Raw genomic sequence first — 15,395 nt, forward strand, 5'->3', positions numbered from 1 at the left:
GCTGTTGTTGTCACACTGGAACAAGATGGCCACCGCTTCTACTTATTTTCAATGAAGACCCTGATGTTTGCCTTCGCTTTCGTTGTCCTGCATTGGAGCCGCGGTTGGCCGCTATGCAACCCGCAAGGCGAGTACACCCTCCCCACCGAGCGTGTCGTCGCGGGGCCGCCGTTTTCTGCCGTGGTGAACTTGAAACAAAAAAGCCCCCTTCAGCTCCTGCTCCCTCCGAGCGACGGGCTAGCATGCTAACGTTAGCATCAACGGACGAGCTCCACGGCCACGCGTGTCCCATATCTTCAAATAGCCGTGGTCGAAATAGTCCTATAGTTGCTTTTATCATTAATAAGGCGCATTCAAATCATATTTAGGCGCAACACACACAAGTTTGGTGACCATAGCTTGCTCGTGAGTCATTTTTTTCCTTCGTTGGTTATGAGTCACACTGGCTCAGCTGGCCTTCCAGTTTGCTTTAATGTGTATGTTTTCTAAAATATTGTGGCCACGCAGGGCGTGATTCCTCGCTTTAGGAGGGCGACGGTGAGAGGCAGCCAGGGCGGCAGCATCGTCTACTGTCACCTTGTAGCTGGCGGCTCACCACAATGGTAAGTAAGTTCAAGAGATCGTCATCATCGATGATGACAATGATGATAACCCATGCCCATTCCGTCGTGTAAGAAATATGATGTAGGAAGTGCCATCGGGATTACTTCTTTACCTATTCACTGATTTGTGTGTCCTCCCCCCCCCCAACTCACAGCAACAAGTTTTGGAATATGCATTAGATCGAGCTGAGGTGAGTAGTGTTGTTCTCGCTTTTCCCCCTGACATGCTTTAATGCGGACCATTTCGATTTCACCAATTGTAATTATTATTATTCTTCTTATTATTTTAATGGAGACATTAGGTGCACCTAATATTAAGGCTATTACATTCACCAATGCAGAAAGTTGATTGAGCCGCTTGTCATCAAAAGAGCATCAAGCAATTGCATTCATGCAAACTTTTTCAAATTCAAGTAAATGTTCACAACCACAGTAACTAGACACAACATAAGGCACATCTAAAATTCACATTCACATTACCAAATGAATAAAACCACCTGTCATGAAGAGAGCATCATCATGTGTGCTTTAATGCAGACTCTTACAATGCCAAATAAATATAAGTAAACAAAATAAGATAGCAAATAACTAATTTGGCATCTTAATCAAGAAATATGGCATCACGCTTGTGATAACTGGATATAACATTACATACACCTAATATTGAGGCTATTTCCCATGCATTTAATACAGATGCTCTTTCACTTGGCCTTCATGTACTGATGCATTCACCAGACACAACATTAGGTACACCTAATATTCAGACATTTTCATTCACACGGACAGTACGTCACTTAACAAATGTATTTAATCAACTGTCTTAAATCATGCTTTAATGTGGATTCTTTCCATTTCAAGTCAATATAATTTGACATGTAATTGTTTGCCCACAACTGTGTTGTTCAGTACATTGTGGAAAGTGCTCGCCAGCGTCCTGCTAGGAGACGTCTTTCCTCTGGTGGCAGGAAGAGTTTGTATCAGAAGCTCTATGAGCTCTACATAGAGGAATGTGAGAAGGAGCCAGAGTTGAAGGTGGGTCACGTCAGCCTATTGGTGGTCTTCTACGCGGTTGTCATGGTTACGAGTGCGCATCTCCTTCGTGCGTGTCTAGAATTTCAGGAGGAACGTGAAGCTGCTGGACAAGTTGCTGTCTCAGGAGTCTGTTTCGTGTCTGGTGGTCAACTTGTACGCAGGCAACGACGGTTACTCGCTCATGCTCAGGGGCAAGAATGGTTCTGGTGAGGAGAATACAAAGCCCAGATGGTTCCAGCTGAGGAGATGCAATGTCCTGATCTTTGCTTTGTTTTGTTTTTTAATTTCCCCGTCGTGCAGATTCTGAAACGATCCGACTGCCGTATGAAGAAGGAGAGCTGCTGGAGTATTTGGATGCTGAAGAGCTGCCGCCTGTTCTGGTTGACCTGTTGGAAAAGTCCCAGGTGAACATCTTCCACTGCGGCTGCGTCCTGGTGGAGGTGCGAGATTACAGGCAGTGTGCCAACACCAAGATGCCCTCGTACCAGAGCAGACACGTGCTGCTCAGGCCCACCATGCAGACTCTCGTTTGTGACGTCCACGCCATGACCAGTGACCACCACAAGTGGACACAGGTAAGCGGTCTCAGATAATTAGCAGAAAGAATCTTGTCCTTTTTGAATGTCTTGTCGATCACGCACACGAACACTATACATTTTTGTAAGTGCATACTAAAGCCACGGTGGTCACGCCTTTGCCTGTCTTTTTTTGCAATTGCTCTTTTTCAAACTTTTTAATTATCATCTTTCTTTGTCGGAGCAAGAATCATACTGATTTTTTTTTCCCCAAAATGTACATGTCAAATATCAGTTATATTTTTGTCCACCACAGAGCGCTACATTTTCTCATTTGAAGCATACATACAAATTCCACACAATTGAAATGTTTTCTGTCAAGGTGTCTCGCAGCTAAAATGATAACATTGTCACGTGTGAGTGCCTTAACATATACTAATGCAATACTTTGTTAACGTTTCATTTTGGTCTACTCAATTTCGACGGTGCTACATTTTCCCATTCAAGGCATGAAGCAATATTGCAGCTGTTTTCTGTTAGGGAGCCTTGCTACTGGAATGATAACTGCATGTGTCACCATTGATACTAGATAATGTGTGACGTTTTTTGACAGTAGAAACATTTTTGGGGGGTAGCTTTGCCATTTTAGACTACAGCGGAACATCAGTTTTCATGATTTATCAATGTCAGAAAGTCTGACTGAAACTAGTAATACACTAAATGCACACACGCACACATGGTTTCCATAGCAACCTCTTTTCTCTCTGCCTCAGGACGACAAGTTGCAGCTGGAGAGCCAGCTGATCTTGGCCACGGCCGAGCCTCTGTGCCTGGATCCTTCCATCTCCGTCACCTGTGCCGCCAACCGGCTGCTCTACAACAAGCAAAAAATGAACACCCGCGCCATGAAGCGGTACCTTGACACTAGACGCTCATCTATGTCTGGATACTGTTTTTGAGTTGCTCACTATTTGTTTCGTCGCTTTACGCGCTAAAGGTGCTTCAAGAGGCACTCTCGGGCAGCGCTGAACCGCCAGCAGGAGCTGTCGCAGCTGCCCACGCCATGCCAGCTGCGCCTCTACGACTACCTACAGAAGAGGAAGGAGCGGAAATCCACGCCCGTCATCGACCTGAAGATCTCCAAGATCGGAAATGTAAGCACTCTTGCTGCATCCTCCGCTCGCATTTACTGTCGTTCCAGGAGTTTTGAGGTCTAGGTTACTTGGAGTTTCTGGAACAAGAAGGCTCCGATCTGATAGGTTAATGTTCGAAAGTACCAACCCCCCGAGCAGGTTATTTTCTGGCCCTGATAAAATACCCCAGAGCTAAAACGTTTCAATCATTTCCTGTAGGAAACCTGTTCCCGAACCTCTCGAAAGTACTATCCCCTAGCAGGGTCACCTTCTGTCCCAATTATTACCCCTGAAGTTCTGGAACTTGATCGTTCATTGAACTAAAAGTTTTTAGTCACTTTAGCCCTGCAGACCCCACCCCAAAGATTCCTGGACCCCTCAAAAGTAGTTGATCTTTTGGCCCCATGAAATTACACTGCAAATAAACAGACAATAATTTCATAGCCTCTGGAACGGGCTCAATATCAATGTTAAATTTCACTGGTGTGCTAGCAGGTTTTAACAACACAATCGTTTCCATGTTTGTTTTTGTTGTCCCACAGTGCGTGGACATGTGGCGACAGAACAGCTGCCAGCTCAGTGTGCCCAAAGAAATCGACGTAAGTGCGACTCTTGAACGATGGCAGATTTCCTCAGGAAAGAAGCAAACATGATGTAGATGTGTTTGCTCGCAGGTGGAGAAGTACGCTGTGGTGGAGAAATCGCTGCAGTTGGAAGATTCTCAGCCCACCACTGTGATCTGGCCCGCTGAGGTAAGTGCGTTAGGCCATTTAGCTTGTGAAATTTCGGCAATATAGGACGATGAACGGGGGCGACGCTGGACGAGTGGTTATCACGTGTGCCTCACAAATCGAGGGGTTCTGAGTTCGAGTTTCGTTTTTCTTCCCGTGCTTGTGTGGGTTTTCTTGTGGCTTTTCTCTGGCTTCCTCCCACATTCCAAAAACATGCATGTGAACATCGTAAAATGTCGCTATCGGATGTCGTGCGTAATCTGCGTTGTTCAAACCCCGCATTCCCCCGCACAGGAGGTCGTGGACGATTACACCTTTGAGTGCGAGGTGGGCGGTCAGGCCCAGAGGACCAAGGTGTCCATCTTCCAGTCGCTGGGCGACCCACTGGTGTACGGCAAGATCTACTGCACCAAAGACGTCAAGGCCGAGGAGGACGGCACTGACCTGAAGCTCACCCATCCGCCGTAAGACCTCCAGTTCGCCTGCACTAAGAAACTCCAACCAAAACTCTTGATTAACAACCTCTCTTTTTCTTTTCAGGTTCCTCATTGGCTCCAAGATGGACGCCGAACGGTGAGTCAACAAGTTTAAGAGGGCTTTTTATTAAGAGGACAGGTCTTATGGGGCAAAGAGGCAGTGAACCCTTGCTTATTTGCGGGAATTAGGGACCAAGCATCAACGTAAATAACTAAAGTATGCCTATGTAAATGCACCACAAAACTAGGACTTCAAAATAAATATACTCCTCTTGAGGTGTGACAGAAAGAGCCCAGAAATACACAGCTTGGTACAGATAGGTGTTTTTCAGCCAGTAGTTGTTCGCTAGGTTCTACAACAAAATTTGAGCGAGTTCGCGAATGGTGAACTGCGAATTAGCGGGCATTGGCTAGCTGTGTCTCTGTGTACGTGTCAGGTTCCTCGCGCAGTACAAATGCGTGTATGAGCGAGATGTCAAGTGTCAGGTCAAGATGTCCCACAACTCAGGCAGCCTGGCGCCGGCGCCCCCCTCCCCGAGCAAGGATGAGGTGGGCATCATCATCATCATCATCATCGCTGCTCGCTGTGTTGGTTGTGAGATTTATACATGCATGTGTGTTCCCCATCGTTCTTCCTGCCAGGGTGACGCCTTTTCTTCGCTGGTCCAGACGTCCGTGTTGGGCAAAGGGGTGAAGCACCGGCCGCAGCCCATCAAAATGCCGCCGGGATCAGGCAGCAGCTCCTCAGGTATACCCTGACGTGTGTTTAGTTAACTGGGATTATGGGACCAATGTTTATCTTTTAGCTCTTAGTACTAGTAGTTCCTGGACCTAAAAGGTTCGAATCAGTCCAGTTGCGGAGCCCACCCTAAAGGTGGATCTGTCCAAACTCCTACCCAATTACCCCGGGACATTTGGATCTTGGTGGGCATCTTGTAGTGCCTGGAATTAAAAGGTTCAAGTCAGTTCAGGGCTACAGATCAAAGGTTCCTGGACCTTGTGAAAGTATCCAGTTCCGTCTCCCCTTAGGTAATCCATATAGCTCCCAAACCACAAGTGGTCTTCTCAAGTGTCCTACGCCGCCGCCCCCCGCCAAAGGCCAGCAGCCTCTGAACAGGAAACACTCCATGGAGCTGGGACAGGTGGGCCTGCTGTCCCCCGCCTCGCTTTCGCCCATGAGCTCCACGCAGAGTGAGTATGAGTTCCGGAATGATGAGATCAAATTGTATGAACATTTTAAATCATCATTAACAAGCCCTTCTTTTTGAAGAATTCTACATTTTGTATGCAAAATCACAAATTCACATTCAATATTCCAAATATTCCTTCTTTTTGAAAGATTGCATATTTTCCACTAGAAAATTCACAAACTAGTGGGGAAAAATTATTATGCGTTTGAGTGAATGGAGAAATTTAATTGATCCACTCAAATTCAACATTTCTCTACTGACTCAAATCATAACAATTTTAACATTGAAATTGTCTGTGTCATCCCCCCACCCCTCCGAGAAGGATCGGGCACCCCGAAGCCTTCCACCCCCACCAACACACCGTGCTCCACGCCGCACCCCGCCGATTCGCTGGGGGCCCTCTCGGGGACACCCACCACCCCAGAGGCCTCAGCGCAGCCCGCCCTTCTCACGCCTTTCGCCCAACAACAGCTCGCCCTCAGCCAGCCGGTGCCTGTCATGACCATACCGCTGCCCACCGTGGGCACGTCCATCAGCACAGGCACCACGTCGTCGCCCGTCATGGCCAACCCGGCCGGCCTCAACTTCATCAACGTGGTCAGCTCCGTCTGGTAAGTGCCAATTAGTCAAACTAAGCTGCTGACGCTTTTGCATTATGCGCCGCAGTCTCCACTTGGCTGCAGCTGCCCCCCCATCTGCGCTAAAATGAAAATAAACACAGTCTGAAGTCGGAGAGCATATAATGGCATTTTTGTGACGTTTTTGCAGCAACCCTCAGACGCTGATGACCGGCTCCAACCCCTTGCTCGGTCCCGGACTGAATCTGAGCGGAATCCTGCCGTCTGGAGGCCTCATGCCCTCCATGCAGCCCGCCGTGCAGACTGGTCAGTAGAGCTATAAACCAACCGCCAATCCCTTTAAAGGAGACATATTGTGGATAAGAAATGACAGCACACTTTATAAAAAAAAAAAAAAAAAAAAAGCTTTTAAGTCTTTAAAATGTTAAATAGTTTATATTAATTTCACGTTATTTACAATTATTTTATTGATAAAGAATTCAGCAACTACTTAATAAACATGTAAACTAGTTTATTTTAATAATGAAATAATTCATCTTTTTTCTATTCTTTATAACTTATGTAATTATAAGGAAATAACCAGTTATTTGAAATAAAATATTTTTGTAAAATATCTAAATTTTCATATTTTGATAATCATTCAGTCATTTTTTTATTTTCCTATTTGTAATTAATTTAATTATAATAAATTATGCCCTGCGATTGGATGGCGACCAGTTCAGGGTGTACCCCGTCTCTCGCCCGAAGATAGCTGGGATAGGCTCCCGTGACCTTAGTGAGGATAAGCGGTACAGAACATGGATGGATAATGAATTCTATTATTTGTTTTTGATAGTTTAAAATTAAAATATTGAATTCTCATTTCTCAATTTTTATTTCTAAGAATTAAAAAATTCATACATTTATAATGAGTCAACCAATTATTTGATAAAATATAAAAGTTCAAATATAATACAAAAAGTTCAAATTAAATCCGAATATAAAGTAGAACATAAATATAGGTTGTTTTAATAAAATTCATTCATTTGCATTTTTTTTAATTTAGATTTTTTATTCATCATTAACTTTATTATTAAGGAAACTTGTATTATTTAATAACATAACAGTTGAATGTAGGTATAAATATTACTATTATTGTATTTTAATATTTGTAATACGTCAATTATTTAATAAGATAAACATAACAAATGGGAACATGTAGAAAGCGTATTCACAGTAAGTTTTGCACAAACCATTGGAAATGCAAATACAGCCTTGGTGTAGATAATAATTTATGTATTTATTTTTCTTCCAGGGAGTCACTTTGGCCTGAATAGCAGTGCCGGGCTGCGACCGCTCAACTTACTGCAGGTAAAAAAAAAACCGCATTTGTCACGTTTCTTTTTCCGGCGTCCTCTCCGTCACATTAACACACACGTTTATTTATTTACACGCTTAGATCCCGACCGGGCCCCTCATCTTCAACCCCATGCAGCAGCAGCAGCTCTCCCAGTTCTCCCCGCAGAGCCAGTCTGCCACTTCCAGCCCTCAGCAGCAGGGGGACACAGTGAGTCGCTGTTGTGCTGTGCTCCTTAGTCTCCGCTTGGCTGCAGCTGCCCTCAGTCTCCTGTAAAAATAACATTTATCTTCTACACACGTGCTAATGGTACCTTAGTGGGTTGCTGTGCCTTGGCTTCGCTTATCTTAGCTTAGACTCCGGATGCTGCGGTATTATGCTCCGTAGTCTCCACTTTGCTGCAGGTGCCCTCAGTCTCCTCTAAAAAATAAAACCGTATCTACTTTATGCCTGTTAAAGTTAGCTTTCCCTGTTTTTGTGCCAAAAAAACAAGTGTCTCTTCTTCACACATGCTAATGTTAGCTTTCCCCATTGCGGTGCCTTAGTTTCGGACCATGCAATATTGTACTCCGTAGTCTCCATTTGTTTGCAGACCGCCCTCAGTCGCCTCTCAAATTAAAATAAACATAAAACATTTGTGGTCTTGCAGGGTGATCAGGGCGCCGATCCGAGTTTAGGGAACCAGCAAACGGCTGTGATCAACTTGGGCGTGGGTGGCTTCATGTCTCCGCAGGCGGCAGGTATGACACCCCCACAAACCCCCAAAACACACACACACCCAAATAATTCCACCCCGAACCCACGCACACACAAAATTTCCCACCTCCATGTAACTGCCGCCTCAAGTGCCACTAGTTTGCTAACATGTTGTAGTTGACTCTGTAGCCAAAACATGGTGGTTATACTCAACTTCCCTTTCTTCTCTGCTACATTACTTTGTTTTATCGACCCCTCCGACCACGACCCCTCCTCATCCTCCTTTTATTTTCTTTCCTTCCTTCCATTGCATCATCTCATATTATATAATATTTTCCTCTCGGGGAACTCCCCCCCATCAACCCATCCTCCTCCCCAATCCCTCTACCCCTTCCCCACCCTTAGTGCTGTCCCAGTTGGGCTGTGGGCTGGACGGGTCTGGGCCCCCGCTGCCTTCTCCAAGGCTTCAGCAGCAGCACCAGCCTCAGATCCAAGTAACTGTGACATGGACATACACACACATGTGCACAAGGGACAAATAATAAATGACGCAAAAAAAAACAAAAAAAACATACAATTGAATAAAATTTAATGGGCCCGTACGACGAGCCGTTTTTCTCCCCTTTTAAAAACACATGAAGCACTCCATCTGTGTTGTATGTCAAGCATTGTGATTGGCCGCTACCACGCCAAGCATGGTGCAAAAGCGTCGTCTGGTTGGCTGCATGCGTGTTGTGGTCGTCACGGTTACCTTGGATGATTGTCGTCTTCAGGGGGCGCCATTTTGGTCCGAGCAGGGGTGGGAGAAAAGGTTGATATCGCGTCATCGTCACACACTGTTGATACGCCGACATCCATTGTGTAGATGGATGGCTGCAGATTCTATCCCGCTCCTCGATTGTTGTTACTTTGTTTTAATCAACCAACGGTTTGTACAAGTTTGATAGATATTGCAATGTCTTTTGTATGTTTTTTTATTTTACCCCCCAATATATCAATGGTCACAACAATAAAGCATACAGTCACAACAAGTCAAGAAAGGAGCCATTACCACCATTACTTTGTTTTACTAAACCGCGTTTCTCCAAGTTTTTCCTGTTACATAGACATCGCAACGTATCATCCATCCATTTTCTTCTACCTATCTGGGGTCGGGTCACATGAACAGCAGCTTTAGCAGGGAAGCCCAGACTTGCCTCTCCCAGCCACTTGTGGGGGGGATCCCGAGGTCTGACCGATATAGGGTCCACATCACTGCAGACGCTGCGCCGATCCGCCTGTCGATCTCTCGCTCATGAACTAGACCGGTAGATTCTTGAATTCCTCCACTTGGGGCAGCATGTCTTCCTAGACCCGAAAAGGGCACTCCATCCTTTTCTGGCTGAGGACCATGGCCTCAGATTTGGAGGTGCTAATTGTCATCCGAGCCACTTCACACTCTGCAGCGAACCGCTCCAGCGAGAGTTAACGATCGTGGCTTGATGAAGTCAACAGAACCACATCATCTGCAAAAAGCAGAGACGCAATGTTGAAGTTCACCAAACCGGACCCTTCAACGCCTCAACTGGCCCTAGAAATTCTGTCCATAAAGGTTATGAACAGAATCGGTGACAGAGGTCAGCCTTGGTTGGCGGAGTCCAACGCTCACTGCAAACGAATCCGACTTACTGCCAACAATGCGGACCAAACTATTTGACACCGGTCATACGAGGACCTTTGTCTTTGCTTTTGTCTGGTCCCTCACCTCGGACATGGTTGCCATGGGTGACCCTGCCAGGGGCATAAAGCCCCGGACAGTCTAGCTCTTAGGATCATTGGGACAAACAAACCCTTCCACCACCATAAGGTGGTGACTAAAGGAGGGGGCAATGTTTTATAGATTTTATTTTTTTTTTTTTTCAATTCCCCTCCCCAACATGTTGATTTTGGATTACTGTCACTACACTGTGGAAGAGGTGATTATGGTTACCTTTTTGAACAAACCACGTTTCAGCAAATTTTATAATTCTATAGCTGTCGCAACGTATTTTACGAGGTACATTTGAATAATTATCACATTGACAAAGTCACAAACTATGGAAAGTGTCTTGACTCGTGTTTCAGTTACGCAGAGGTCACAGTGTATCCTAGCTCCGCCCCCAAAATCTGTCAGACTATCACATGACAAATTGTGAAATTACAACACTGTCAAGCGTGAAGAGCACTGACATGATAATAATCCAGGTTTTTCAATTTAGTAGACAACGCATTTTATTGATTATTGCACTGACATAGAGGGGTCGGGACCAAGTTGAGAATGGAGCCGATCGCCGTTCCCTTGTTTTAACAAACCAAGCATTTTTACAAATGTCTCCTTTACACAGATATCGCAGTGTGTATCATAGATGTTTTCCCCCAATTGATTATCGCATTGAAAAAGCGCAGTCACTACAACTGTTAAGGAGCAGATCGCTGTTACTTTGTTTTCCCTTGTTCTGTTTCACTGAATTTTGCCGTATTGAAACATTGTCGTCACATTCTGCAGAATATCATTTAGTTCCTGTTATTCCCACCCAGAGTCTTGTGCCCTCCATTTCTTGCTTTGCTGGAGCTTCACTAACACGCCCGCTTATATGGAAAGCTGTTTAAATATTTGTTCGATGTCCTTGATATCCATCCATGGACTAATTCAGGAATGTCCATACTTTTTCCCACTGAGTGGGGAAAAAAGAGGGTACTAGTGTGATATCTAGTAACACTCAATGTTTCTATTTTGTATTTCTTAAAAAAATAATAATTGTGTAACACTTTTTATTAATATAAAACAAATTGTCATTAAACTTATTTCTTGCATTTGAAAGAATAATTATTTAAAATACCTTGTTTGATACCTCATAACATTATTTTTTTTAAATAGTCTACCAACATTTTTCTGATGTGGGCCATGTTTATTTTTATTGTAATATAGGATAGGGTCAAATTTAAAACATTTTTAAAAATAAAATTAATTTTCATTCAACCTATTTTATACAACCAATATCTTGTAACTTTTGTTTTTAACATTTTCAAAAGAATTGTGTGGCGACGTGGCTTTTTTTTTTTTTTCCCCTCATAACCTTCTGATGTTGGCCATGTAAAAATGTTATTAGAATATGCAGCCAGCTGCAAATGGCCCCTGGGCTGGACTTTGGACCCCCCTGGACTAAATGCTCAAACAGCTTTCCACACGCTTGTGACATCATCCCGCCGCCATCACCACGACGACAATGCTCACTTCCTGCCTGTCTGATGTGCATCTCTCTTTTTGTTCCCTCATCCAGTTGCAATTCTTGCAACACCAAATGCAGCAGCAGCAAATGGCTATGGCGGCAGCACCCCAGGGGGGGGGAGCGGCGGCGGCGGCGGGGGGCCGGCAGCATACCGTCAACCAAGCAAGAAATAGGAGGAAAAGGAGCACGCCACAGCCGCTCCCCAAACCTCGCCAGGCAGCGGAAACGTTGCCCCCTGCCACGCCGAGACGCGAATGATCCACACTGTGCTCCTGAAAGGAACCTTGCTCATATTTTTTACATCCACAGAAGAAGAAAGTCCGTGTAGCTGAATATTTCCTACCCACCCCCCAAAAGGCTTTTCCTCCAATGGGGGTGAGGGGGGGGCGCCTGGGAGGATTCCTCGCTGCACATCTTCCCGCAGAATAATCTGATCCTGGGGGGGGCCGCCGTCTACCTCTCGAGCAACTTTTGTACGCCGGCGCTGGATTTGGAGCTGTGAGTGTTGACACAGTTCTGGACACTTAAGAAATTCTTTTTTAAGCAGTCTTTGTCAGCAGTTTTATTGTTATTAAAAAAGAAGATTATATATTGACAGTGAAAATACAGCTTTTAGATATATATATAAAAAAAGAGTGTTCTGTTCTTTTATGTGATGCTTTTGATGACTTTGTCAATGAGTTTGTGGATTTCTTTCTGCCGGACCGTCGCTTGGCTGATCAACTCCTGGAGCTTCTCCCCAGACAAAGACGTCCCGCCTTCAGAAAAATCAAAAATCAGTCATGAAATGACATTTGCCCACAGCCCCCCCCGTCCTTGTCAAAGCAGCAGGTGGCGCTCTTACCTCTAAGAAACCCAACACAATCGCAACCTCCCCGCCAACACACTTAAAATCTTATGATCATGAAACTAGCAACTAGACCAGACCCCCCAAAAAATGACAATCTGTCAAAATGCCAAGTCTGATTTGAATGGCCACTTCAACTCGAGTACAATGCACCAAGAATTTTGAAAATTGGATGATGGGTTCTGGAGAAATTGAGTTGTTTTTGTCTTTTTGGGGAACATTTTTATGTGATATCGCAGTTAGAAATTCTAGTATTTGGGGAAAAAGCCTTGAAATTAGAGCAAAACAGTAACTTGATTATTTCTCAACGTATCTCCTCAAATGTTTGTTTCGTCTGATACTCAGGGAAGCCCTTCACCAATTGGCCGACCTTTTACAGTTAAAAATGTCCGCCAATTGCTGGTACAGGCTGAAATTCTGAGGTTCTCCAAGTCGACGTGTCAAAGCTACGACGATCCTGACCTGGTTTGTGCATGGAGCACAGACGTCCTTCCTCGTCCGTCACCACGGTGAGGCGAGCGGTGGCCAATTGCTCCTCTTCGGCCGTGGGGTCAGCCATGAGGATGGACCTGCGAGAGACAAAATGGGCGTTGCGCGTGAGGACGAAGACGACATTTCGACGGAAAGAAAAGTTTGGACTCACTCGTCAAAGACGCAAAAAGAGGCGGCGACGGGATGCTTGAGAATCTTCAACCCGCGACGCTTTTCCAGGTCCACCTCCGGCACGCCAGTCTCTGCGCTGAAGGAGACCTTGGGGAGTGCAGCTGTTTGGGCGAAGATGACGGTGAAGAGTCGACGACGACAGGTGAAATGAACGGGATCGGATGTACGTACTGTTCTTCAGGGCGGCCAGCAGCGCCAGCACACACGTGTCCAACACGTTGCCGTCGTGGTCCAGACACATCAGGTCGCAGTACAACGACCAGCACAGCTACAGGAACAACACCACAACTTTAAATGTAACGCCGAAAGACTGAGGCCTGACTGATAAGGATTTATTTAGGCTGTTGTCGATTCCAATGGCCGATTAATTTAAAAAATATATAAGGAATAACCTGACTTATTTTGGTCCCTTATTGCTTTCAACAACATGAATAACATGCAGAACATTTGACTGTTTTACAATACTTTGTCCTTTAGTATCTCTTTAAATTAACACAGGAATCTACAAGTACCAAAACATGCTAAAAAGATGTAACTGATGAATTTATCTTTAGATTTAAGCCATAAATGTATGCAATACATAAGCAACATAATGAGCAAAGTTACTGGCAAAACATTAATGCATGATGCATCACATTTCATCTACTCCATTAATGGTTTTCTTTGTCATGAAGTGATGACTTCAAAATAGGGCGCCAACAAAATTAGCATTTTTTCAATCAATCAAGCACCAACTAATACACCCAAAACTAAAATATTAAACTTTTTTTTTGTATATTATAGCAAGTGCGTTTTATGATTACTTACTTATCGAGCAATTCATGAGTTTTACCCCCCATTGTGTCTCACCTTGCCTCTTTCGATGCACAAATCCTCCATCTGCAACACTTCTGAGCTGCAGTGACAAACAAAAAAAGTTCAGATGTAAGAGAAGTGTGTGTTAAAATGTATTTTAATTTTTATTTTTTATATACATACGCACCTCCCGATGACCTCGGCCACAAACTGACTGGCAGCCTGGGCCTGCTCCCCCGGTGGGCCAGGTCGGAACTGTGAAGAGCACAGCGGCGGCAGGTCCACGTTGGGCACTGGAAATGTGTTGACTGATCAAAAAAATAATAAATGCAAATATGACTTCTAGTCTCGTAATCCATCACAACTCACCAATGAAACCTCTCTCTGGTGCCTCCACTGGCGGGTTGGCCAGCTCCTGAACCAAGAACAGAAAGAAACGTGAGTCAAAACGACAACTTACCGGGTCGTATTGATTCATCCACATCAGGAACTTGTGTTTCTTCTATCTATCTAAGCTCATTTACCGCCTTGACCCCGCAGATGACGGTGGTGTTGCCCAACTTCACCAGTGCTGAGCCGTCTGCTGTACTGATGGACCCTGAGGACAGTCGCAACATTAATAAAAAATAAATTTTAATACAACATTTATGAGCAAAAGGCTGGTTAAAAGGGAATTTCAATGTTTAAATGGTTTAAAATTGTGTGTGGATATGGGGAAATGGGGGACATTCTCCCCCTGCAACTCACCAATGTTGATGGTCGTGGTTCGGAATTCTGACAGTTCGCGTCCATCCGGTCGACAGTTTTCTTTCTGGAAGTAATAAAAAAAAAAAAGTTACAATTATGTTAGGGAAATGTGATTAATCAGAATCAATGCAGTGTCTAAAAAAGTTAAAATTATGTTAGGGAAAAGTGATTTATCAGAATCAATGCAGTGTCTACATCAATCGCTTTAACGTCACCCACCAGAAAGCTTCGGTGGTACTCCAAAGGCTCAGCCGTCCTGAACAAAACAAAAACAAATTAAACAAAACAAATGCGAAATTAAATACGAACACCATGCAACAGAGTCACGCTATCGTCAATTTTATATTTTCACTGATTTGCACCCAGTCGTCGTGGAAAACTACAAACAAGCACATGAATTCACGAAGACTACACGTATATAAAAGCTTCATTTTGCGCATGGTGGTTCAATACGTGAATACGCGTATATTTTCGAGTAAAGGGCGAAAAAAAAGAGCGAGCTTGTGAGCCGTCTTACTTAAATCCAGCCGCCATGATGTTTTGGTTGACCACGTGGGTTCAAAGTTGAACTACGGAAGCCTGTAAGAAGGATACGGCCATTTGCGATCTCGCGCTTCACTTTCCTGTATTAAACAAGTAATTCAGGTTATTCTGAACAAGACACTTTAATATTTATAATATTTATTATTTTGTTTTATTGTGGTAAATAGTTTATGTATAGGGTAACTACCCTTTTAACTACATTCAGTTTATGACATAACAGACCCATTGATTTTATTTTACTGCTGCCTACTTACCAAAGCCGG

The 15,395-nt window shown here is 44.3% G+C and overlaps 2 protein-coding genes across 6 annotated transcripts; one reads left to right on the forward strand and one right to left on the reverse strand.

The window, feature by feature from the left end:
- On the forward strand, positions 1-14,187 carry supt20 (SPT20 homolog, SAGA complex component). 4 transcript variants are annotated; one of them, XR_009785226.1, is made up of 23 exons: positions 29-127; positions 508-602; positions 758-793; positions 1,509-1,634; positions 1,714-1,840; positions 1,935-2,209; positions 2,923-3,062; positions 3,147-3,303; positions 3,825-3,881; positions 3,957-4,034; positions 4,308-4,477; positions 4,554-4,586; positions 4,927-5,038; positions 5,132-5,237; positions 5,519-5,680; positions 6,002-6,290; positions 6,448-6,563; positions 7,552-7,607; positions 7,696-7,803; positions 8,243-8,333; positions 8,695-8,783; positions 11,589-12,035; positions 12,730-14,187. XR_009785226.1 is itself a non-coding variant. In XM_061752335.1 (22 exons), exons 2-22 carry the CDS (start codon positions 600-602, stop codon positions 11,793-11,795), a joined length of 2,538 nt encoding a protein of 845 aa, XP_061608319.1. In that variant the 5' UTR covers positions 1-405; positions 508-599; the 3' UTR covers positions 11,796-12,003. The 4 variants fall into 4 exon arrangements, 3 of the variants coding, with proteins under 3 accessions (XP_061608319.1, XP_061608321.1, XP_061608320.1); XM_061752335.1 differs by lacking the exon at positions 12,730-14,187 and having other exon boundaries at positions 1-405; positions 11,589-12,003; XM_061752336.1 differs by lacking the exons at positions 8,695-8,783; positions 12,730-14,187 and having other exon boundaries at positions 30-127; positions 11,589-12,003.
- exosc8 (exosome component 8) lies at positions 12,085-15,212 on the reverse strand. 2 transcript variants are annotated; one of them, XM_061752349.1, is made up of 11 exons: positions 15,107-15,212; positions 14,809-14,845; positions 14,590-14,653; positions 14,367-14,440; positions 14,212-14,257; positions 14,030-14,135; positions 13,897-13,942; positions 13,219-13,315; positions 13,028-13,148; positions 12,847-12,953; positions 12,085-12,295 (listed from the first exon to the last, which is right to left on the reverse strand). In XM_061752349.1, exons 1-11 carry the CDS (start codon positions 15,121-15,123, stop codon positions 12,186-12,188), a joined length of 825 nt encoding a protein of 274 aa, XP_061608333.1. In that variant the 5' UTR covers positions 15,124-15,212; the 3' UTR covers positions 12,085-12,185. The 2 variants fall into 2 exon arrangements, with proteins under 2 accessions (XP_061608333.1, XP_061608332.1); XM_061752348.1 differs by having other exon boundaries at positions 14,030-14,150.
- Positions 15,213-15,395: the final 183 nt, after the last annotated feature.

The sequence above is a fragment of the Phyllopteryx taeniolatus genome, chromosome 17 (assembly GCF_024500385.1).
Source record: "Phyllopteryx taeniolatus isolate TA_2022b chromosome 17, UOR_Ptae_1.2, whole genome shotgun sequence".
NCBI classification, from domain to species: domain Eukaryota; kingdom Metazoa; phylum Chordata; class Actinopteri; order Syngnathiformes; family Syngnathidae; genus Phyllopteryx; species Phyllopteryx taeniolatus.

Excerpts from the sequence above, each read along its gene's own strand:
- supt20 (XM_061752335.1), top strand. Across the intron at positions 3,882-3,956 it reads GTGTGCCCAAAGAAATCGAC|GTGGAGAAGTACGCTGTGGT; the intron begins GTAAGTGCGACT and ends GTTTGCTCGCAG. Across the intron at positions 5,238-5,518 it reads ATCAGGCAGCAGCTCCTCAG|GTAATCCATATAGCTCCCAA; the intron begins GTATACCCTGAC and ends GTCTCCCCTTAG.
- exosc8 (XM_061752348.1), bottom strand. Across the intron at positions 14,654-14,808 it reads AGTACCACCGAAGCTTTCTG|AAAGAAAACTGTCGACCGGA; the intron begins GTGGGTGACGTT and ends TATTACTTCCAG. Across the intron at positions 13,316-13,896 it reads TGTGCATCGAAAGAGGCAAG|CTGTGCTGGTCGTTGTACTG; the intron begins GTGAGACACAAT and ends TTGTTCCTGTAG.